Source organism: Pristiophorus japonicus, chromosome 1, assembly GCF_044704955.1.
Source record: "Pristiophorus japonicus isolate sPriJap1 chromosome 1, sPriJap1.hap1, whole genome shotgun sequence".
Taxonomy (NCBI): Eukaryota; Metazoa; Chordata; class Chondrichthyes; family Pristiophoridae; genus Pristiophorus; species Pristiophorus japonicus.
In genome coordinates, this window is record NC_091977.1 from 200,453,066 (window position 1) to 200,476,565 (window position 23,500).

General features: G+C 48.3%; 1 protein-coding gene across 5 annotated transcripts in view; it reads left to right on the top strand.

Moving 5' to 3' along the window:
* Positions 1-23,500, top strand: part of sv2ca (synaptic vesicle glycoprotein 2Ca) — a 257,495-nt gene that overhangs the window by 119,251 nt on the left and 114,744 nt on the right. For 4 of the 5 annotated variants that reach the window (XM_070868721.1, XM_070868543.1, XM_070868632.1 and 1 more), the window contains exon 2: positions 18,243-18,423. In XM_070868721.1, the coding sequence (XP_070724822.1) occupies positions 18,243-18,423 (181 nt within the window). Of the gene's footprint in view, positions 1-4,943; positions 5,023-18,242; positions 18,424-23,500 lie in introns of those variants that run through there. The other variant, XM_070868776.1, reaches the window with a different exon arrangement.

Below are 23,500 nucleotides of genomic sequence, written 5' to 3' on the forward strand. Positions count from 1 at the left end.
AGCTGGCTTCAACAACTCTCTGTGGAAGAGAATTCCACAGGCTAACAACTCTCTGAGTGAAGAAGTTTCTCCTCATCTCAGTTCTAAATGGCTTACCCCTTATCCTTAGACTGTGACCCCTGGTTCTGGACACCCCCAACATCGGGAACATTCTTCCTGCATCTAACCTGTCCAGTTCCGTCAGAATTTTATATGTTTCTATGAGATCCCCTTTCATTCTTCTAAACTCCAGTGAATACAGGCCCAGTCGATCCAGTCTCTCTTCATATGTCAGTCCTGCCATCCCAGGAATCAGTCTGGTGAACCTTCGTTGCACTCCCTCAATAGCAAGAACGTCCTTTCTCAGATTAGAAGACCAAAACTGAACACAATATTCCAGGTGAGGCCTCACCAAGGCCCTGTACAGCTGCAGCAAGACCTCCCTGCTCCTATACTCAAATCCCCTAGCTATGAAGGCCAACATACCATTTTCCTTCTTCACCGCCTGCTGTACCTGCATGCCAACCTTCAATGACTGACGTACCATGACACCGATGATTCAAAGAGCTCGATGCCCTTCCGGATGCATTTTCTCCACCTAGGGCGGTCTTTAGTGGTGATGTCGCACTTTACCAGGGAGGCTTTGAGGGTGGCCTTGTAATGTTTCCACTGCCCACCTTTGGCTTGATTGCTGTGAAGGAGCTCCGCATAGAGCAATTGCTTAGGGAGCCTCGTGTCTGGCATGCGAACTATGTGGCCTGTCCAGCGAAGCTGATCGAGTGTGGTCAGTGCTTCAATGCTGGGGATGTTAGCCTGGGCGATGACACTGATGTTGGTGCACCTATCCTCCCAGGGGATTTGCAGGATCTTGCGGAGACATCGTTGGTAATATATCTCCAGAGAATTGAGGTGTCTTCTGTACATCATCCATGCCTCTGATCCATACAGGAGGACGGGTATTACTACAGCCCTGTAGACCATGAGCTTGGTGGTAGATTTGAGGGCCTGGTCTTTGAATACTCTTTTCCTCAGGCGGCCAAAGGCTGCACTGGCACACTGGAGGCGATGTTGAATCACCGCATCAAAGTCTACCTTTGTTGATAAAAGCCTCCCGAGGTATGGGAAATGGTCCACGTTGTCGAGGGCCGCGCCATGAATCTTGATGACTGGGGGGCAGTGCTGTGCGGTGAGGACAGGCTGGTGGAGGACCTTTGTCTTACAGATGTTAAGCGTAAGGCCCATGCTTTCATATGCCTCAGTGAATACATTGACTATATCCTAAAGTTCAGCCTCGGAATGTGCGCAGACGCAGGTGTCGTCCGTGTACTGCAGCTCAACGACAGAGGTTGGGGTGGTCTTGGACCTGGCCTGGAGATGGCGAAGGTTAAACAGCTTTCCACTGGTTCTGTAGTTTAGTTCCACTCCAGCGGGGAGCTTGTTGATTGTGAGGTGGAGCATGGTGGCGAGGAAGATTGAGAAGAAGGTTGGAGCGATGACGCAACCCTGTTTGACCCGGTCCGGACATGGATTGGGTCTGTAATGGAACCACTGGTAAGGATCACGGCCTGCATGTCGTCGTGGAGCTGGTGAAGGATGTTAACAAACATTTGGGGGCATCCAAAACGGAGGAGGACGCTCCATAAGCCCTCGCGGTTGACAGTGTCAAAGGCCTTTGTAAGGTTGAAGAAGGTCATGTATAAGGGCTGGCGCTGCTCCCTGCATTTTTCCTGCAGCTGTTGCGCTGCAAAGATCATGTCCGTTGTGCCCCGTAGGGGACGAAATCCGCATTGTGGTTCCGGGAGGAGCTCTTTGGCCACATGGAGAAGACGGTTGAGGAGAACTCTAGCGACAACCTTCCCAGTGGCTGATCGCAGGGAGATTCCTCTGTAGTTGCCGCAGTCGGACTTGTCCCCTTTTTAAAGATAGTCACAATCACTGCATCTCTGAGATCTCCCGGCATGCTCTCCTCCCTCCAAATGAGAGAGATGAGGTCATGTAGCCGCCCCAACAGCACCTCTCCGTCATACTTTCGTGCCTCAGCAGGAATTCCATCCACACCCATAGCCTTGTTATTTTTGAGCTGTTTTATAGCTTTGCCTACCTCGTGCAGCATTGGGGTTTCACTGAGGTGGTGGTGGGTCGCATGCTTCGGGATGGAGTTGAGAACACTCGAGTCAAAGGCGGAGTCTCGATTGAGGAGATCTTCAAAGTGCTCCTTCCAGCAGGCCCTGACTGCCTCAAAGTCCTTGATGAGTGTTTCTTGGCCAGGAGTTGGGTGGGGCCTTGGGAGTTTGGATCATAGGTGGCCTTGACTGCAATAAAGAATCCTCGCATATCGTGGCTGTCGGCCAGTTGTTGTATCTCCTGCATTTCTCCATTCACCATCTGTTCTTTTGGTCCTGGGTTTTTGGACCTCAGCTTTGAGCCGTCTGTAACATTGCTTTGCAGTTCCCGAGTTGGGTTGTTGCTTGAGGCTCAGAAATGCTCTGCGCTTACAATCTATTAGTTCTTGGATCTCCTGATCATTTGCATCAAACCAGTCCTGGTGTTGTTTGGTTGAGTAACTAAGTGTCTCTTCACAGGCACTGGTTATGGAGACCTGGAGGGCAGACCAAACACTGTGGGCATTCAGCATCTCGGGGTCATCAAGACATGCCAGGTTAACTGTGAGACGCTGGCTGTATAGGGCTCTCTTAGCTGGGTCTTTAAGTGCCCCGGCATTAACTTTTTTGCAGCACTGCCTCTGCTGCCTCTCCGCTTTGGGGCTATGTTTATATTGCTGATGGATCGGATTAGGCGATGGTCCGTCCAGCAGTCGTCAGCTCCTGTCATGGTGTGGGTGCTGCGCACATCCTTGCGATCCCTGGCTCAGACGATGACCTAGTCGAGCAGGTGCCAGTGTTTGAAGCGAGGGTGTTGCCACGATGCCTTGTATTTGTCCCTCTGGCGGAACAGGATGTTGGTGTTGAGGAGTTTGTGTTCTAGACATTTTGTCAGGAGTAGGGTACCGCTGGAGTTGGCTTTCCCTACCCCCTCTCTGCCAATCACGCCTCCCCAGAGGGCTGTGTCTTTGCTGACCCTGGCATTAAAGTCACCTAGAAGGATCAATTTGTCGCCCGTGGGGACGCGGGACAGGGATGTCTCAAGGTTGGAATAAAAACCCTCTGTAGCCTCATCCGTTGCATCGAGTGTTGGGGCAGACGCACTGATGACTGTGGCACATTGGTTCCGGGATAGGGTAAGGCGAAGAGTCATGAGGCGTTCGTTAACCCCGCAGGGAGAGTCTTTGAGGCAGTCGACCAGTTCATTTTTGACGGCGAAGCCAACTCCTTGAAGGTGGCGTTCTTTCTCTGGTTTTCCTTTCCAGAAAAAGGTGTAACCTCCACCATGTTCCTTGAGCTGGCCTTCCCCTGCCCGCTGGGTATCGCTTAGGGCGACGATGTCAATGTCAAAACATCTTAAGTTCCCGGGCAACTATAGCGGTGCGGCGTTCTGGCCTGTTACTGTTGGAATTGTCCATGAGGGTCCTGATGTTCCAGTTCCAGAACTTCATATTCGCGAAGAGGAAGATGCCTGTGCGTGAGTTCTTTTAACGTTGGGTGGCCACTGCACACCGGCAACTACATGGGCTTAGCTGAGCAAGGTCTTGGTTCAGTGGCATGGGGGTCCAAGACGACTGGAGACCTGACACAGCTCTATAAGCCTAATTACCTACAGCGAGATGTTGTCCACAAGCTCGGCGCCGAGTAGCACCATTGATGGTGGATGGCCCGAGGCTTGGTTGGGGGGCAGGTATTGGGAAGGTCAGCTGTCCGCTGGGGGAGATGTTTTAAATGTTTAAGAGTTTAAAAGTTTTCCAAATTATTTTACGCAGGTTGATTGATGATTTAATAAATAGATTAAGAGTTGATTAAAAGTTATAGAAAAAATGTTCTCCAAATTGATTAAAAATTTAAAAGTTTTCCAGGGTTGTTTAAGAAGTTTAGAAGTTGATTAAAAGTTTGAAAATTGAGTTCCTTCGGTCAGTTCAACGCTGGCCCCGAAGTCCCTTCGGTCAGTTTCATCACTAGCCCCGGAGTCCCTTCGGTCAGTTTCATCACTAGCCCCGGAGTCCCTTCGGTCAGTTCAGCGCTGGCCCCGGAGTCCCTTCAGTCAGTTTCAGCACCGGCCCCGCAGTCCCTTCGGTCAGTTCAGCACCGGCCCTGGAGATCCTTCGGTCAGTTCAGCACCGGCCCCGGAGACCCTTCGGTCAGTTCAGTGTCGGCCCCGGAGTCCCTTCGGTCAGTTTCAGCGTCGGTCCCGGAGTCCCTTCGGTCAGTTCAGCACCGGCCCCGGAGTCCCTTCGGTCAGTTTCAGCGTCGGTCCCGGAGTCCCTTCGATCAGTTCAGCACCGGCCCCGGAGTCCCTTCGATCAGTTCAGCACCGGCCCCGGAGTCCCTTCGATCAGTTCAGCACCGGCCCCGGAGTCCCTTCGATCAGTTCAGCACCGGCCCCGGAGTCCCTTCGGCCGGTTCAGCGCCGGCCCCGAGCAGAATGTTTCACAGTACTGCTGGAACACTCCACCCCAGCCTCTTCCTTGTGGCCGGCAGGCCAGCGGGCCCAGAAGAGCCTCGGAAGAGTCGGCAGGTCCCGGCGGGCCCCGAGGAGCCGGCGGGCCTCGAAGAGTCAGCGGGCCCCGGCGAGCCTTGGAAGAGCCGACAGGCCCAGAATAGCCAGCGGGCCCCAAAGGGTCGGCTGGCTCTGGTGGGCCCAGAAGAGTTGGCGGGCTCCAATGGGCCTCAGAAGAGTCGGCAGGTGCAGGGTCCTTTCGGCCCGGGGTAGGTGCGAGCCGGTGAGGGGTCCTTCCCAAGGCGTTCGACAAATGACGGCAGACTGTTTGAACAGCATGGCAACCATTTATATTTCTCTGTTTGTTCACGTTTGCTCTCCTGTCCTGAAGGCACAGACTCATGCTGGGGCCCAGGTCCACACTGACTGCTCTCTGGGACCTCTTCCAAATGGATGTTTCTCATCCACGTAGAGAGGGATAGGTGGAGGTGCAAGGTAAGTTGGTGTGACTATGGATGTGCAGGAGTACAGTAGGGAAGGCAGAGTGATGCGGATGTGATGAGTGGCACAGAAGGATGAGGTTGAGTGTGGCTTTACAGTAATGTTTCATGATCTACTGTAATCATTGAAAGGTTTGACCACTGCATCCAGGTCCTCCTGACAACATCCCTGCTTATGCCCTTCTGTGCAATGTGCAACCAGGCTGTGTGGATCTCCCGGGGTGGTCCCTTCTGCCCATTCAAAGGGAAGAAAACCTCCCTGCGTGCTGTGACTCCCTCCATAAGCCTATGGAAGGAGTCATGGGAGAACCTGGCTGCAGCCCTGTACCCCTGTAGAACATTGACAGCACAATTGTCAAAATGAATGTGGACATGGCCTCTTTAAGGAGATCGGATGCTGATGCATCATCAGATGACGTCATTACACCAGCTTCCTTTTAATTGGCCGGGAACCTTGCAGGGTGGGCGTAACAAGCCCAATCAGGGCAAAATCACTTGAAGGAGGCGGAATGAAGATGGGAGCGGGGTTTGAGGTCACTGTCTACTCACCGCACCGGACTCGTCACGGCTGGTAAGATCACGGCCAAAGATTCTGAACTTTCTCAACAGTGTGTTTGGATTAATGACCACTTAATAGAGGCAATTATAACCGTGCCCATGCTGTGGAAACGAGGTGGGTGGTTAAAGTCGCAGCAGAGTACTTATCACTCCGTTCCCTCTGGTTGTCATTTCAACTGTGCGCTTTTTAAAAATTGGCCTGCATGTCCACCAGAGAGAGGCATGAAAATTGGGGTGCTGTGATGCAATTAGGACCCATGCCATTTTAATGCAAAGTCTCACCCAGTCAGTAAAACATTGAGGAATTGGTCTCTCAGAGCCAGTAGAAGCAGTATTTAAAGGGGCACTCACCTGAGCACCTGAGCTCCTCCACAAGGACATCCAAGGAGGCACCTGAAATCCCATGGGCAGCCCTGCCATTCATCACTGCGAAGATAATTGTCTGCACACTATTCCAGCGAAATCTTAAAGAGGAGAATGCAAGCCATTTGAAGAGGTGCAAACCCATTTTAAATCGGCGTTGGTAGGCTCATCAGAAATTGTATGGAGAAAATGGGCGGGTGGCCCATTCATTATAACATTTTAACAATGGGCGGTTGGCCCATTTTATGATGTGCTCGACTAGGCAGCCGATCAGTGGAGTTAGGATAACCAGGCCTCACACTGTCAATGTCACGGGGGCTTGCTGCTCTCCCTGCTACCTCCGCCCCCTCACCTGTCCTTTCCCGCCTTGAGTTAAATTCGAGCTAATATCTTATAGGGGTCAAAAGATTCAATTTCTGCTTGTTAAGGCTCTAAACTGTGATCATTACATTTTGGTAAAGACAGCTTCACTAATCTCACAAACTGCACGATAAAGCTGCAGCATTCCAATGGACTGACCTCAGACAACTTTAATGTTATAGGCTTTAAATGGCCGACACACAGGCAATTGTCCTCTCCCTTCATACTACCTCATCTTTGCCTCATCTCAATCAGTCTTGCACCCATAAAATATGCTTGCTAATTGTGGTGGGGTTGAGATTCCACAACCTATGTGGCGCACTGCCACCACAATTCCCGTGGAAGAGAAGAAAAATCATCCCCCGCAGGGCTTTACAAGGGTTGGAACCTTTGTCCGCCACCTACCCTGCATCAGAGGGGGCGTGGGCACCTGTGGAGACTCCGGATCAGGAGCCTCCTCTGCCAATGACTCTCAGTAGCCTGGCATTGAAGAAGCAGCCAGCACACTCAGGGAGAAGAGGCATACCAGCCATTACCCAAGTGGAAGTTGGAGCACACCTGAGGGTCAAGATCTCAGACACAGCTCATCTAAAATGTTTGTTTGGTTGATATCATCAACCCCCTTACAGCGAAGACTGCAGAGCATTTAAAATAGGGGAGGGGGGTGGGGACCCGTGACCTCCTAGGACAGAGGCAGGCACTGCACGCTTTAGTCTGTGTGGGCTAGCAGGTGCCCATGATGTACCCTCACTGGTGCAAGTGCCCACCATGGGTATTAAAGTGGTGAGACCTCCCAGTGATCCCATATACTCCGGAGCTGACAATTTGCAAGGCTGGCTTCTTTCAACCACCTTAATACCGGTTGGCAATACATCATAACATTTTACTGCCGGTTAGCAGTACACCGCAGTAGGTTTGGCTATGTACCCTTTCCTTGACCTTCCACAGACAGTGTAATTGAGATCAAGGTGTACAAATATGAGTATGTTGGTAGATAGTGAACAGGGCACAGGAGAGGAGGTGATTTCTGCACTAAATTATCTTTCCAACTCACTGCTTCCTGACGGTTTTTCAATTAGAAATTCTTCTAAGAAATATGGCATGAAAATTTGCCTTTGAACACCATAAATGAGAGTGAAGCTAAAGTGGAACGCACCTAATGTTTAACTGTTATGTGAATAAAGAGGAAGGTTGTAATTTTTTATTTAATTTAATCACTGTACAAAAAATGTTAGCAGCGTGCTTCTAAGGTTAAAAACCTTTCATTTCTGCGTGCAATGATACTTTGTCTTTCCACTGGTTTTTGGAGATATCCTCCAATCTTTTTCCTTATCACTGCTTACAGCTGTGCTTAGTCTGTTCCTCGTACTCCTGTGCAATCCGTTATTCATGACAGCGGCTGCAGTCACACTGCTGCTTGTCACGGATTCATTGCTGCCTGAAGGAGCCTCCAACTAAAAAGTTAGAAGAGTACACCAGGGATATGCTGTGATCTCATATGAAGGCAGCAAGAAATGTTTCCTTTATTGACAGGGATGTTTTTTTGTCTTCTCAGTAAAGCAGTAGTTTTGTGCCCAACAGCATAACATTCAAAGCAAAGCAAATGTTCTCCCCTTCACTCCTTCCTCATGTCATGCTGACGTGTTTTTCAGTTTATTCTCAAAGCAATACATTGCTTGTATTGCCCCTGGAGGAGAACTGCACATTTTTGAGCTGTGTGTTCTCTTATTGATCAAATTGCATCAATTTGAATTAAAATACAACTACTTAACACTAAGTGGGGCATAGTGTAGAACAGTATCCATTCCCTTCTGGTGCTTGCGTACAGATCCAGTCAGTACAGGTGGGATGGAAATCTTCAGCTTCTGATGGCTTTAACTCCTTTAAGTGAAATCTGTTAGAATAGTTTCAATTCCCATTCTAGCGAGAATTTCTGCACAACAGGGTTGCAGCAGCTCTGTAAAATAGATGAGGCACACGTGCGTGGGTCTGTGTCTCAGTGGGCTAGTGAGAGAAACTTAGAAGAGTCACTAATTGTACCAATTTGGCTTATTGCTGCTATAACAAATTACAAACTGTAAATAGCTGTGACATCCTTGGAAAGCCCAGCTTCAGTAGAAATAGCTGCTCCCTCCCACACTGCAAGATGTGCATCTCATAAACAATTATGGCTGAGTGCAGAACAGCTACTACTGTTAATGTTGTGCTCATCCACTGCACGCTCCATAACTTCGCTGCCATCAGGAACCCTCCATTACCCCCACCTGGGCTACAAGAATTACAGCAGGAGGAGGAGCTAGAGGAAAAGGAGGAGGAGGAGAAAAAGAAAAAAGAGGAGGAGCCTGAGCAGCATCAACTACCAGTTCTTCTAGCTTATTTTTTATCCATTCCTGGGATGTGGGCATTTCTGGCAAGGCCAGCATTTATTGCTCATTCCTGATTGCCTTTGAGAAGGTGGTGGTGAATAGCCTTCTTGAACCGCTGCAATCCTTATGATGAAGGAACTCAGGCAATGCTGTTAGGGAGGGAGTTGCAGGATTTTGACCCAGCGACAATGAAGGAACGGCGATATATTTCTAAGTCAGGATGGTATGTATCTTGGAGGGGGACTTGGAGGTGGTGGTGCTCCCATGCGCCTGCTGCCCTTGTCCTTCTAGGTGGTAGAGGTGACAGGTTTGGGAGGTGCTGTCGAAGAAGCTGTGGCAAGTTGCTGCAGTGCATCTTATAGATGGTACACACTGCAGCCACGGTGCGCCTGTGGTGGAGGAAGTGAATGTTGAAGGTGATGGATGGGGCGCCAATCAAACGGGCTGCTTCGTCCTGAATGGTGTCGAGTATCTTGAGTGTTGTTGGAGCTGGAATCATCCAGACAAGTGGAGAGTATTCCCTGTAGTGATACCCGCCCTCCTATATAGCTCAGAGACGTGGACCATATACAGTAGACACCTCAGAGCACTGGAGAAATACCACCAAAGCTGCCTCCGCAAGATCCTTCAAATCCACTGGCAGGATAAATGCACCAACGTCAGTGTTCTCGATCAGGCCAACATCCCCAGCATCGAAGCACTGACCACACTCAATCAGCTCTGTTGGGTGGGCCACATCGTCCACATGCCCGACACGAGACTCCCAAAGCAAGCGCTCTATTCGGAACTCCTACACGGCAAGCGAGCCCCAGGTAGGTAGAAGAAACATTTCAAGGACATCCTCAAAGCCTCCTTGATAAAGTGTAACATCCCAACCGGCACCTAGGAATCCCTGGCCCAAGACCGCCCTAAGTGGAGGAAGAGCATCCACGAGGGCACTGAGCACCTCGAGTCTCGTCGCCGAGAGCATGCAGAAAACAAGCACAGGCAGCGGCAAACCAGACACCCTACCCATCCTTTCCTTTAACGACTGTGTCCCACCTGTGACAGAGACTGTAATTTCCGTATTAGACTGTACAGTCTCCTGAGAACTCACCTTGTGGAAGCAAGTCTTCTTCGATTTCGAGGGACTGCCTATGATGATGATGATGATGTCATTACACTCCTGACTTGTGTAGATGGTAGAAAGGCTTTGGGAGGTCAGAAGGTCAGACACTCATCGCAAAATACCAAGCCTCTGACCTGTTCTTGTTGCCACAGTATTTATGTGGCTGGTCCAGTTAAGGTTCTGATCATTGTTGACCCCCAGGATGTTGATGATGGGTGATTTGGCGATGGTAATCACGTTGAATGTCAAGGGGCGGTGGTTAGACTCTTGCTTGTTGGTGATAGTCACTGCCTTTACTTTTGTGGAGCGAATGTTACTTGCCACTTATCAGCCCAAGCCTGAATGTTGTCCAAGTCTTGCTGCATGCGGGCATGGACTGCTCCATTATCTGAGGTCTTGCGAATGGAACTGAACACTGTGCAATCATCAACGAACATCCCGACTTCTGACCGTATGATGGAGGGAAGGTCATTGATGAATCAGCTGAAGATGTTGGGCCTAGAACACTGCCCTGAGGAACATCTGTAGCAATGTCCTGGGGCTGGGATGATTGACCTCCAACAACCACAACCATCTTCCTTTGTGCTAGGTATGACTCCAGCCAGTGGCGAGTTTTCCCCCTGATTCCCATTGACTTCAGTTTTACTCGGGCTCCTTAATGCCACAGTCAGTCAAATGCTGCCTTGATGTCAACAGCACTCACTCTCACCTCACCCCTGGAATTCAGCTCTTTTGTCCATGTTTGGACCAAGGCTGTAATGAGGTTTGGAGCCGATTGATCCTGGCGGAACCCAAACTGAGCATTGGTAAGCAGGTTATTGGTGAGTAAGTTCCACTTGACAGCAATGTCGACAACACCTTCCATCACTTTGCTGATGATTGAGTGAAGCCTGATTGGGCGGTAATTGGCCGGATTGGATTTGTCCTGCTTTTTGTGGAAGGGACATACCTGGGCAGTTTTCCACATTGTTGGGTGGATCCCAGTGTTGTTGCTGTACTGGAACAGTTTGGCTAGAGGTGTGGCTAGGTCTGGAGCACAAGTCTTCAGCACGATAGCCGGGATGTTGTCGGGGCCCATAGTCTTTGCTGTATCCAGTGCGCTCAGCCGTTTCTTGATATCACATGGAGTGAATAGAATTGGCTGAAGACTGGCTTCTGTAATGGTGGGGAATTCAGGAGGAGGCCGATATGGATCATCCACTCAGCATTTCTGGCTGAAGATGGTTGCAAATGCTTCAGCCTTATCTTTTGCACTTGTGTGCAGGGCTCCACCAACTTTGAAGTTGGGGATATTCATGGCGCTTCCTCCTTCCATTTGTTGTTTAATTGTCCACCACCATTCACGACTGGATGTGGCAGGACTTCAGAGCTTTGATCTGATCTGTTGATTGTAGGATCGCTTAGCTCTGTCTATAGCATGCTGCTTCCGCTGTTTACCATGCATGTAGTCCTGTGTTGCAACTTCCCCAGCTTGGTACCTCATTTTTAGGTATACCTGGCGCTGCTCATGGCATGTTTTTCTGCACTCCTCATTGAACCAAGATTGGTCCTCTGGCTTGATGGTAATGGTAGAGTGAGGAACATGTCGGGCCATGAGATTACAGATTGAGGCGGAATACAATTCTGCTGCTGCTGATGGCCCACAGCACCTCATGGATGCCCAGTTTTGAGCTGCTAGATCAGTTCTGAATCTATCCCATTTAGAACAGTGGCAGTGCCATATAACACGGTGGAGGGTGTCTTCAGTGTCAAGACGGGACTTCGTCTCCACAATGATTGTGTGGTGATCACTGCTACCAATGCTGTCATGAACTAATAATCTGGAGACGTGAGTTCAAATCCCACTATGGCAGCTGTGGAATTTAAATTCAGTTAATTAAATAAATTGCCAATAAAAAGCTGGTGTCAGTAGTGGTGACCATGAAACTTCTGGATTGTTGTAAAAACCCATCTGGTTCACTAATGTCCTTTAGGGAAGGAAATCTGCCCTAATGCATCTGCGACAGGTAGATTTGTGAGGGCGAGGTCAGGTAGGTTTTCCCCCTTGTATTGGTTCTCTCACCATCAGCTCGGTTTGTAGTGGTGCTACCGAGCCACTCTTGGTGATGGACATTGAAGTCCCCCATCCAGAGTATATTCTGTGCCCTTAGTACCCTCCAAGTGGTGTTCAATATGGAGGAGTACTGATTCATCAGCTGAGGGAGGGCAGTAGATGGTAATCAGCAGGAGGTTTCCTTGCCCATGCTTTATCTGAAGCCATGAGACTTCATGGTGTAGAGAGCCAATGTGGAGGACTCCCAGGATCACTCCCTCCCGACTGTATACCACTGGGCCGCTACCTCGGGTGGGTCTGCCCTGTCGGTGGGACAGGACATACCCAAACATGGTGATGGAGGAATCTGGGTCACTGGCTGAAAGGTATGATTTTGTGAGTATGACTCATAAATCGGAACATTTCTTCATCGGTCCTGATGAAATGTCATCGACCTGAAACGTTAACTCTGTTTCTCTCTTCATAGATGCTGCCTGACCTGCTGCATATTTCCAGCAGTTTCTGTTTTTATCCTTAGTGCCTATCTGTGTACTTGATTTCCTATCCTAGTGCTCCTACAAGGTGTATTCCCAGTGGCTACAGTTTGGTAGGTGAAAGGCAGCAGAGCTTGCCTTGAGGTCACTTCAAATGACCATGTGGGTGACCTCGAGCTGCTCTGGGCCTTGAAGGTCAAGCTGCCAGTGTGGCTCTGTCAAAGGCACAGGCAGAGTGAGTGGTGGTGGAACAGGCATGTGTATCCTGAGAGAGGGCGGCCAATGCCTCTCCCACAGAGCCACGGTCACTCTCCTAAGACTGTGCCTCATCACTCCTATGGCTTTGGGCGAGACCAGGATGCAGAAGTGATACGCCATTCTTGAAGCCCCTGTTGACACTGGTCCCCATAGCCAAGATGGCAGCCATTGGGCTCTAGTCTATCCCACCATATTTATACATCTTCTTTACCAAGAAGCTTGCTATCCAGGATATTGTGGTTTTAAATATCTAGGCTTCTTGCCACTGTTAGAATTAAATTGATTCAGTTCTCATTAAACCAGGCCACTAGACTGAGTGGACTGGAGAAAAATTAAAAAGGCTTGCCAGGCTTTAAGCATGCCATTGCCAACCAGTCATGCATCAAACTGTGTCAGGTATTCCTGATGGTTTGCTAAAGCTATAGGTTTCTCTGAAGGCTTGCTTGGCAACAAGCATACAAGAATGGCTTTCAAGACAACATGCATGCTAATGACTTGTCATCCTACAAGCTTGTCTAATGGGCTTTGCAGAATACCAGCAAGCATGAATGTTTGCCAGGCTCCAATTGTGCCTAATGTAGTTGCCAGGCTACCAGTATCCCTGATGGTTTGTCAGGATGCAGACTTACCTTTCACTCGACTATTATATAGTCATATTGGCAGTAATGATGGCGAAGTCTCAGATCCCTAGATGAATCTTTTATCTTGACTGAAGGGAGTAATGCCTGTGACAAGTGGCATCTACAATAATATCTCTGTATGGGACTGCGAGATAGTTGTTGCAAGATAACTTAATGCTTTATTCTACATAAAAGAAAATAATATTTTTCAAATTTCGTAAGTTTATATAGCCCAAGAATAACAATAGGTTTCTTTAGATCCTTGAGATCAAGCTGGGGTTGTTCTCCTTAGAGCAGAGAAGATTGAGAGGAGATTTGGTAGAGTTGTTCAAAATTATGAGCGGTCTGGACAGAGTAGATAGAGAGAAACTGTTCCTATTGGCAGAAGGGTCAAGAACCAGAGGTCACAGATTCAAGATGATTGGCAAAAGAACCAAAGGCAACATGAGGAAAAACGTTTTTACACAGCGAGTGGTTAGGATCTGGAATGCACTGCCTAAAAAGGTAGTGGAGGTAGACTCAATCGTGCTTTCAAAAGGAAATTGGATAAGTACCTGAAAGAAAAAAATTTGCAGAGCTACGGGAAAGGACAGGGGAGTGGGACTAGCTGAAGTGTTCTTGTTGACAGGCTCGATGGGCTGAATGACCACCTGTGCTGTAACCATTCTATTCTATTCTACAGTTAAAGGATAAACATTCTTAAGTTTGTTCACATAGTGAGGCAATGGAGTAGATTCTCATCTCCTTACCATCCCATTTGCATCCAAAAAGGTGGCATTGCAGATGGAAAACGATGTGCCAGTTCAGCCAGCCCAGTTTCAACCAATTCCAAAGTCGTCCAATTTCCGGGGGGCATAATTCCTGCCAGCTAGAGCTTTCATCCACATGCATAAATGCAAATCTGAGTTGTGTGACATCATTAAGTCATAAACACAATTTCCCGACCTTACCATTTGACTAATACCACTTCCTGCTCCTGTTCACCCCACTTCACCCCGCGCCATCTCTCGCCCCCCCCCCCCCCTCCGAGGTGGGGAGAAGATGTTCGGCAGTTATTTCAAGTACTATGTAAAGGGATGCTCAGTTTCTCTGTACAGCTTTTGGATACATTTTCTTGCACTAAATTGTAGTTAATTTATCCTTACAATTAGTAATAGTTGTTTTATTTGCTATTGTGGACTCCGGACTGTGAAGTGGTGTTAAAGATTGCAGTTGTGCTTTCATAGGGTACTTCCAGGAATCCCACTGGAGGAGAAGGAGAAGGTGGAGGAGGAGGAAGGAGTAACCAGAGCTGAAGGGAGAGTAAAGAAATAACTTGCATTTATATAGCGACTTTCAGGTTCTCAGGACATCACAAAGTGCTTCACAGCCAATTAATTACTTTATGAAGTGTAGTCACTGTTATTTTTTAGGCAAACACAGCAGGCAATTTATGTAAATAGAAGGATGAATGCTTGGAGAAACCATTACCACAATGGAGTTTATAGGCATAGGAGAACATGTCCGCAGTTCTTTGAGAAACAATGCTTAAGTACACTTTGGCCTGGATTTTAGCCCGGAGGCAAGTTCCATGCAGGGGTACTGTTTTGAGGTTGGGAAACCTGGAAGAATAGGTTTCCTGAATGTCCTGCAGTTTTTAACTGTAGGCCACCTTTAAAAAAAATTCTGTTGAGTTTCTGCTCACAGGCAGCCTGATTGACAGACTGGAGGCCTGTCGGGCAAGGGAGCCTGCAGCACAAGGCCACAGCCGAGGAGATCAGGTAGCTGCAGTGGGAGAGAAAGTAGTGGGGAGGGGTGTGCTCCCAATGGCGCGGGGTAGAGGCTCTTGATCATGCGGGGGTAGGGTGGCGGCTGCTCCTGATCGTGTGGAATGGGGGGGCTCCCAATGGCATGGGGCGAGGGGTCCCCCGATCACGTGGGATGGGGGGCTTCCAATGGTGTGGGGTGGGGGGGGGGGCTCCCGATCACGTGGGATGGGGGGGGCTCCCAATTGTGCGGGGTGGGGGGGGGCTCCCGATCGCGGAGTTGCGGGCGGGTAGAGGGGGCTTCCGATCGTGCGGGGAATCCCAATGGCAGGTGGTTGGGTACAATGGTGGTCAGGGGAGCTGTTGGTAGTTGGGGGTCTGATGGTATTGGGAGGGGGCGTCCGATGGCGACCAGGGGGAGCAGATGGTGGTGGGGAAGCAGACAGATTGCGGGAGCGAGGGGTTTACTGGGTAGCTTGTTGGGCCTGGAGGAAACACTTCTGCTCCTCCTAGGCCACAAGCAGTTCTCCAAAGTCACTCACCTCATGGATTCAGCACTTCCAGCCTCCTTTCAGCTGCCGGGTTTTCTGATGCCAGGGAAACCCGGAAAACAATAGTTAAAATAGAATGACTGTTAAAATGAAGGCAGGCAGCCTCATTATAATATTCAAAAAAACATCCCGCCTCCCGCGAGCGGATTGGTTGCCCACGCTTTGTGCATTAAAGCCGGAAGTGGGTGGGTTCGAGGCAGATTGGGTTCTGGTTTCAGATTTTTTGAATTTTAACCTTTGGACACCAACCCACCCGTTTTTGGGAGTTAAGATTCAGCCGTTTGTTTCTCCAAGGAGGCAGTTGCAGAATTGTGTCACATCCTGCAACTACCTGCCAGACCTAGCACAGTCAAGGTCAGTCACGGCCCTGATTTCTTTACATCTAGCTCCTTCCAGGCGGCCATAGGGGATAGCAGCAACTTCAGTCAAACTGCAGTTCATGCTTGTGTTAAACTAGTGACTAATGCCTTGCCTGCTAGGGCAAAAAGAATGATCATTTTCATCCAGAAGCAGCAGAATTGGGCTCTGCATACAAGTTGCCCTCTGGGTTCCTTCACACATCGCAGCATATTTCATGAATCATAAATGGTATCACACTATTAAAGTTCCTCTGGTCTGCAATGACCACCAGTACATCATATAGGTCTCTGCCCACTTTCCTGGCAGCTGCCATTATGCTTTTATATGGTGTCAGTAAACCATCACCCCCAACCCCCCACAGACTGATTGACCCTGCATGGCAAATTCAAAGCTGGCAGCTTGCACACTTGGCTTATTACTCCTCTTAGGAACCCAGGCTCAGCATGTCTCCTGCAAGCAGATCCATGGTTGAACTAGAGCCTTCATCGAACTGACCAAAGGAGCCCTGAAACAACGATTCAGATACCTGGATCGTGCCATAATTCCAGTCCCGGAGTAATTTACATGTGGTAGACAGGCTCACTGTCCCTGGGGAGAGCAGGCAGCTGCAACACAAAATAGTGGTGGCCAGTGAGTAGCATAGTTTTTTTAATTATTTAATCAGTGGAGATTTTGGATTAAATTGGGCTTCTCTTTTCGGACCTGAGGCTTCCTCTATCAACATCTGGATGCTGAGGCCTACATGAAGGCTCCAACATACAGCATTTAGAAAATGTAAATTATGGGTAAATGAAATAACAAGAGGTTGTATTTCCCTCATTTGCAGCACTTAGACCTGTCTGTGAGTGCAGGCATAGCCTATCCTGATAGGACGGGTTCCTGGAATACAGCGGCAATGTGGGAATGCAGAGGAGCATGTCCCGAGTTCCACCTATCCCCTCCCCAGAACTGCCAATAAATTGGCTGTGAGGGGGAAAGTGGAAACTTGTGCCATGATTTGTCTTTATTGGAGGCTGTGCTGATAATGGATAAGGGAGAGGAAAGGAACAGACCATCTACTAAGGAACTTATGCTGTATTCACAAGGATATATTTCCTTCAGTAATAAAAACAGAAAATGCTGGAAATCTCAGCGGGTCAGGCAACATCTGTGGAGAGAAACAGTATTGCTTCTGATTCAACTTATTGCACGTATCCAACCTCTTGGTGCACTGATCTCTCTGAAATACTTACAGTCGAAAGAATAGGTCAGGCCTGTCAATGACTAGAGGATTGAAGAGTCTGCTAAAGCTAGAGTTGTAGGAGAAGCTGGGAAGGAAATGCTCCAATTTGGGAGAGAAGCCTGGAAGCTGGGAAAAATTGGCCTAAACCTCGAGTGTGGCTCAGCACTGGGAGGAGAGGCTCGGCCTTGTACAAGTAAGTGGTATTAAGGAAATCAGGCTGTATCCTTGGGAGCTGGAAAGATTGATGTGGCTTGTCGGTGAATCTAGGAGCTCCATGGGGATATTCCAGTCTCATAAGTGATGGTAAGCTGGGGGAAGAGGCTGCAGCCTGTGCGGAAAGAAAATATTCCTGCTGTCTGTGCCATTTGTGCTTTCTCCCACTCCCACTTCCAGCTGCACCCATTCTGTGAGTGAGTCAAGGAGTTTTAGGGAGATATTCCAGTCTCATTAGCAGGGAGCTGAAAAAAAGGGCTCCTCCTGTGATACAACCTGATTTCAGGTATAGATACTTGACTTCCACCAACAATGAGGTTATAAATGTTTAATTTATCACTCTGGCCAGACAGCTGAAAATAATCTTCCATAGAGATGGAGACCCTAATTCCTATTGGCAATCAGTGGGAAATTCCTCCCAAGGCTTCCTTCTCCATCCAAATTTGTGGGAATTTTATCCTGTTTCTGTACATAAAGTAACAGTACTAGTCATCAATGTTAGATCTGGAACAAGGTAACCAGTAAGAAGAAAAGATTGGCAGCCCACTTTATGGTGTTACAATGCTCATGTGCAAACACACGTGGAGACTCCTGTACCTGCATGTGAATTGTTCTTCTATTCTAGCACTGGTACAGTGTTTTGGTTGGGATGGATGGATGAGGTGACAGTGAACTATGAAAGTTGTGGTATGACAGCTGGTGAAATCGGCTCCAGAAAACTCAATCAATCAACATGCCTAACTAAAAGCTGTCATTAATAAAACTAAAATACCATTATTAAACAAATCGTGCTGCAGCAGAATCAGCTTCTGTGTGACTGAGCTGTTGCAAAGCTGGTTCAAACGGTGTTGCTACAGTCGAGTTTTTTGAAGCTGTTCAAAGTACTGAGCCTGTTTAACAAAGTCTCAGCTGAGGTGATATTTGAAAACTATGACTAAACAAAGACCATCTCTGTTTTATTGCAGGTAGTATAGTGTACCTTGGAATGATGTTGGGAGCTTTTTTCTGGGGCGGTTTAGCAGACAAGATGGGCCGGCGGCAAGCCCTCATCATCTGTATGTCCGTCAATGGATTCTTCGCCTTCCTTTCATCCTTTGTCGAGGGTTACGGGCTCTTCCTCTTCTGCCGATTCTTTGCTGGATTTGGGTAAGATTTGCTGCTATGTTATCACACGCTGCAAGCCCTGCGAGGCTTTAATTACACTGAGCTCCCATTGAAAGGGTATCATCAGCATCTCATTAAAAACATGTATCTCCTGTTTTAGTTTGTAAATATCTTGTAGATTTTAGAATGCATTTGATCTAATTTACTAATGAATTTAATGTTTCTATGTCATTTGCAAATTACTTTTTGACCATATTTAACAGGGAGGAAGGTGAAAAGAGATTTATAGCATTCAATTGATGCCTTTAAGGGGAAGCTAGACAAATACATGAGGGAGAAAGGAATAGAAGGTTATGCTGATAGGGTTAGATGAAGTAGGGTGGGAGGAGGATCGTGTAGGGCAGAAACATGGCATAGACCAGTTGGACCAGGAAAGCCTGTTCCTGTGCTGAACATCCTATATAATTGCAAAGACATTTCTGTGAAATGAAAATCTAACATTCAGACACTTTGATACCCTTATCTTAACAATAGAGATAGAGGAAACCATAAATAATTTGTTTGCATTTATATGTTGGGGGCGGGGTGTGATTTTTAAATATGTATATAAATAAACCGAGGTGAAAGACCAAAATCAGTGATGTAGAGCACAACCAAAGTCGACTTGGGTCGGAGAGAATACTCGGTAAATCACAAAATAGTAATAATTGGTACCAAGCATGAGTTTGGAAAGCCTGTAGATGGAAGACTGGAGGAGGCAAGGTGTTCCACAATGCTTTGAGGTCCTGAAAAAGATGGAATTAGATGACAGGAGCTGGTGTGATGTGCTGATTTCAACACAGTGAGAATGCAAGGTGGAGGAAAAATGTGTAGAATTACACACTTGGGCGAAATTGCCCTCCGCCCCAAACATAGAAACATAGAAACATAGAAAATAGGTGCAGGAGTAGGCCATTCGGCCCTTCTAGCCTGCACCGCCATTCAATGAGTTCATGGCTGAACATTCAACTTCAGTACCCCATTCCTGCTTTCTCGCCATACCCCTTGATCCCCCTAGTAGTAAGGACCTCATCTAACTCCTTTTTGAATATATTTAGTGAATTGGCCTCAACAACTTTCTGTGGTAGAGAATTCCACAGGTTCACCACTCTCTGGGTGAAGAAGTTCCTCCGCATCTCGGCGCAAGTTCCATTTTTTAAGTGTTCTGTCCGCCCCAATGACAATCAGGGGAAATTCAGCTCTTTGTTTTTTTTGGAGCAGGGCGGATGTGGTGTCGTCAGTGGGACGGAAGTGCAGGCGGGTCAGAACGGCCGTCGGTCCGCGTCGTCAGCGCATCACTGATGATGTCAGCACGACACGGGCATGCCGCGTCACGCTGATGCGTCACGACATCCCTCCGCTTCAGTTAAACGCAAGGGCCGCTGCGAACTCTGCAGCCACTTTAGTGGCAAACACTGGGCCACCAGGGAGGATTTCGGCCGGGCCTGCAGCCCGATACCCAAGCGGAGGTGCCGGGGTGTCTCTGGCGGCCCAGCCGAACCCATGACCACCATTGCCGAGCCGACCTGGCAGTCGGCCGACAATTAAAATAAAATGCCGGCTGTGGCAGTGTGCCCTCCCCTTTAAGGGCAGATGCGCCGCCCAGCCACAAGAAGCTTCCCACTGGGGAAAACTGTCGGGGGTACCGACCGGTGGCCAATCTGCTCCCGCGGGGCAATTTTCCACGGGGCAATTTCTCGTGGGGAAATTTCCCACGCGGGGCAGAAAGGGGGTCGCCCTCCCACTGACCCCACAAATTGTCAGGACCCCAGCTCATGTTTTCAGCCCCATAGTATTTAGGTTTGCAGCTGATTCAGAAGAAAATATGAGAAATATTGCCGGGGGCAGAGCAAATTCCCAGAGAAAAGTGACAATACTTCTGTCTTGAAGAGCTGAACAATCTTTATAATCTTGAGATCTTGTATTACTAGAGGAATAGAGCCCTGGCGATGAGAATGAGTTTGTACAAGATGTTGGTATGGCCCACCAGAAGTATTGAGTACCATTCCAGTTACTTCAATGGAAATTGAGCGACTTGTATAAAGGGTGACTGATCTGCTACTGCCCGTGTTCTGCCTGATAAAGTGCAACATCCCCACTGACACCTGGGAGTCAGCTGGCCAAAGACCGCCCTAAGTCACAGCCTAGGGGGTAAGTGAGTGGCTGGTGATTGGTGAGTAGTTTTTCTTTTTCTTCTTATATTGGTCAGTAACTTTTAACATTGTTATTACCGGTTTAAGTGTATCTAAGGGTTAAGTCATGGCAGGAGAGCTCGGTCGGGTGTTATGCTCCTCCTGTACCATGTGGGAACTCAGGGACGCTTCCGGTGTCCCTGACGACTACGTGTGCGGGAAGTGTGTCCACCTCCAGCTCCTGACCGACCGCGTTGCGGAGTTGGAGCTGAGGGTGGATTCACTCTGGAGCATCCACGATGCTGAGAATGACGTGAGTATCACGTGTAGTGAGTTGGTCTTACCGCAGGGAAAGGGTCCACAGCCAGATAGGGAATGGAAGACCAGCAGGAAGAGTAGAGCAAGGAAGGTAGTGCAGGAGTCCCCTGTGGTCATCCCCCTGCAAAACAGATACACTGCTTTGGGTGCTGTTGAGGGGAATGACTCATCAGGGGAGGGCAGCAGCAGCCAAGTTCATGGCACCGTGGCTGGCTCTGCTGCACAGGAGGGCAAGAAAAAGAGTGGGAGAGCAATAGTGATAGGGGATTCAATTGTGAGGGGAATAGATAGGCGTTTCTGCGGCCGCAACCGAGACTCCAGGATGGTATGTTGCCTCCCTGGTGCAAGGGTCAAGGATGTCTCGCAGCGGGTACAGGACATTCTGAAATGGGAGGGAGAACAGCCAGTTGTCGTGGTGCACATTGGTACCAACGACATAGGCAAAAAAAGGGATGAGGTCCTACGAAACGAATTTAAGGAGCTAGGAGCTAAATTAAAAAGTAGGACCTCAAAAGTAGTAATCTCGGGATTGCTACCAGTGCCACGTGATAGTCAGAGTAGGAATCGCAGGATAGCGCAGATGAATACGTGGCTTGAGCAGTGGTGCAGCAGGGAGGGATTCAAATTCCTGGGGCATTGGGACCGGTTCTGGGGGAGGTGGGACCAGTACAAGCCGGACGGTCTGCACCTGGGCAGGACTGGAACCAATGTCCTAGGGGGAGTGTTTGCTAGTGCTGTTGGGGAGGATTTAAACTAATATGGCAGGGGGATGGGAACCAATGCAGGGAGACAGAGGGAAACAAAAAGGAGACAAAAGCAAAAGACAGAAAGGAGATGAGGAAAGGTGGAGGGCAGAGAAACCCAAGGCAAAAAACAAAAAGGGCCACTGTACAGCAAAATTCTAAAAGGACAAAGGGTGTTAATAAAACAAGCCTGAAGGCTTTGTGTCTGAATGCAAGGAGTATCCGCAATAAGGTGGATGAATTAATTGTGCAAATAGATGTTAACAAATATGATGTGATTGGGATTACGGAGACGTGGCTCCAGGATGATCAGGGCTGGGAACTCAACATTCAGGGGTATTCAACATTCAGGAAGGATAGAATAAAAGGAAAAGGAGGTGGGGTAGCATTGCTGGTTAAAGAGGAGATTAATGCAATAGTTAGGAAAGACATTAGCTTGGATGATGTGGAATCTATATGGGTAGAGCTGCAGAACACCAAAGGGCAAAAAACGTTAGTAGGAGTTGTGTACAGACCTCCAAACAGTAATAGGGATGTTGGGGAGGGCATCAAACAGGAAATTAGGGGTGCATGCAATAAAGGTGTAGCAGTTATAATGGGTGACTTTAATATGCACATAGATTGGGCTAGCCAAACTGGAAGCAATACGGTGGAGGAGGATTTCCTGGAGTGCATAAGGGATGGTTTTCTAGACCAATATGTTGAGGAACCAACTAGGGGGGAGGCCATCTTAGACTGGGTGTTGTGTAATGAGAGAGGATTAATTAGCAATCTCATTGTGCGAGGCCCCTTGGGGAAGAGTGACCATAATATGGTGGAATTCTGCATTAGGATGGAGAATGAAACAGTAATTTCAGAGACCATGGTCCAGAACTTAAAGAAGGGTAACTTTGAAGGTATGAGGCGAGAATTGGCTAGGATAGATTGGCGAATGATACTTAGGGGGTTGACTGTGGATGGGCAATGGCAGACATTTAGAGACCGCATGGATGAAGTACAACAATTGTACATTCCTGTCTGGCGTAAAAATAAAAAGGGGAAGGTGGCTCAACCGTGGCTATCTAGGGAAATCAGGGATAGTATTAAAGCCAAGGAAGTGGCATACAAATTGGCCAGAAATAGCAGCGAACCTGGGGACTGGGCGAAATTTAGAACTCAGCAGAGGAGGACAAAGGGTTTGATTAGGACAGGGAAAATGGAGTACGAGAAGAAGCTTGCAGGGAACATTAAGGCGGATTGCAAAAGTTTCTATAGGTATGTAAAGAGAAAAAGGTTGGTGAAGACAAACGTAGGTCCACTGCAGTCAGAATCAGGGGAAGTCATAACGGGGAACAAAGAAATGGCGGACCAATTGAACAAGTACTTTGGTTCGGTATTCACTAAGGAGGATACAAACAACCTTCCGGATATAAAAGGGGTCAGAGGGTCTAGTAAGGAGGGGGAACTGAGGGAAATCTTTATTAGTCGGGAAATTGTTTTGGGGAAATTGATGGGATTGAAGGCCGATAAATCCCCAGGGCCTGATGGATTGCATCCTAGAGTACTTAAGGAGGTGGCCTTGGAAATAGCGGATGCATTGACAGTCATTTTCCAACATTCCATTGACTCTGGATCAGTTCCTATGGAGTGGAGGGTAGCCAATGTCACCCCACTTTTTAAAAAAGGAGGGAGAGAGAAAACAGGGAATTATAGACCGGTCAGCCTGACCTCAGTAGTGGGTAAAATGATGGAATCAATTATCAAGGATGTCATAGCAGTGCATCTGGAAAATGGTGACATGATAGGTCCAAGTCAGCATGGATTTGTGAAAGGGAAATCATGCTTGACAAATCTTCTGGAATTTTTTGAGGATGTTTCCAGTAAAGTGGACAAAGGAGAACCAGTTGA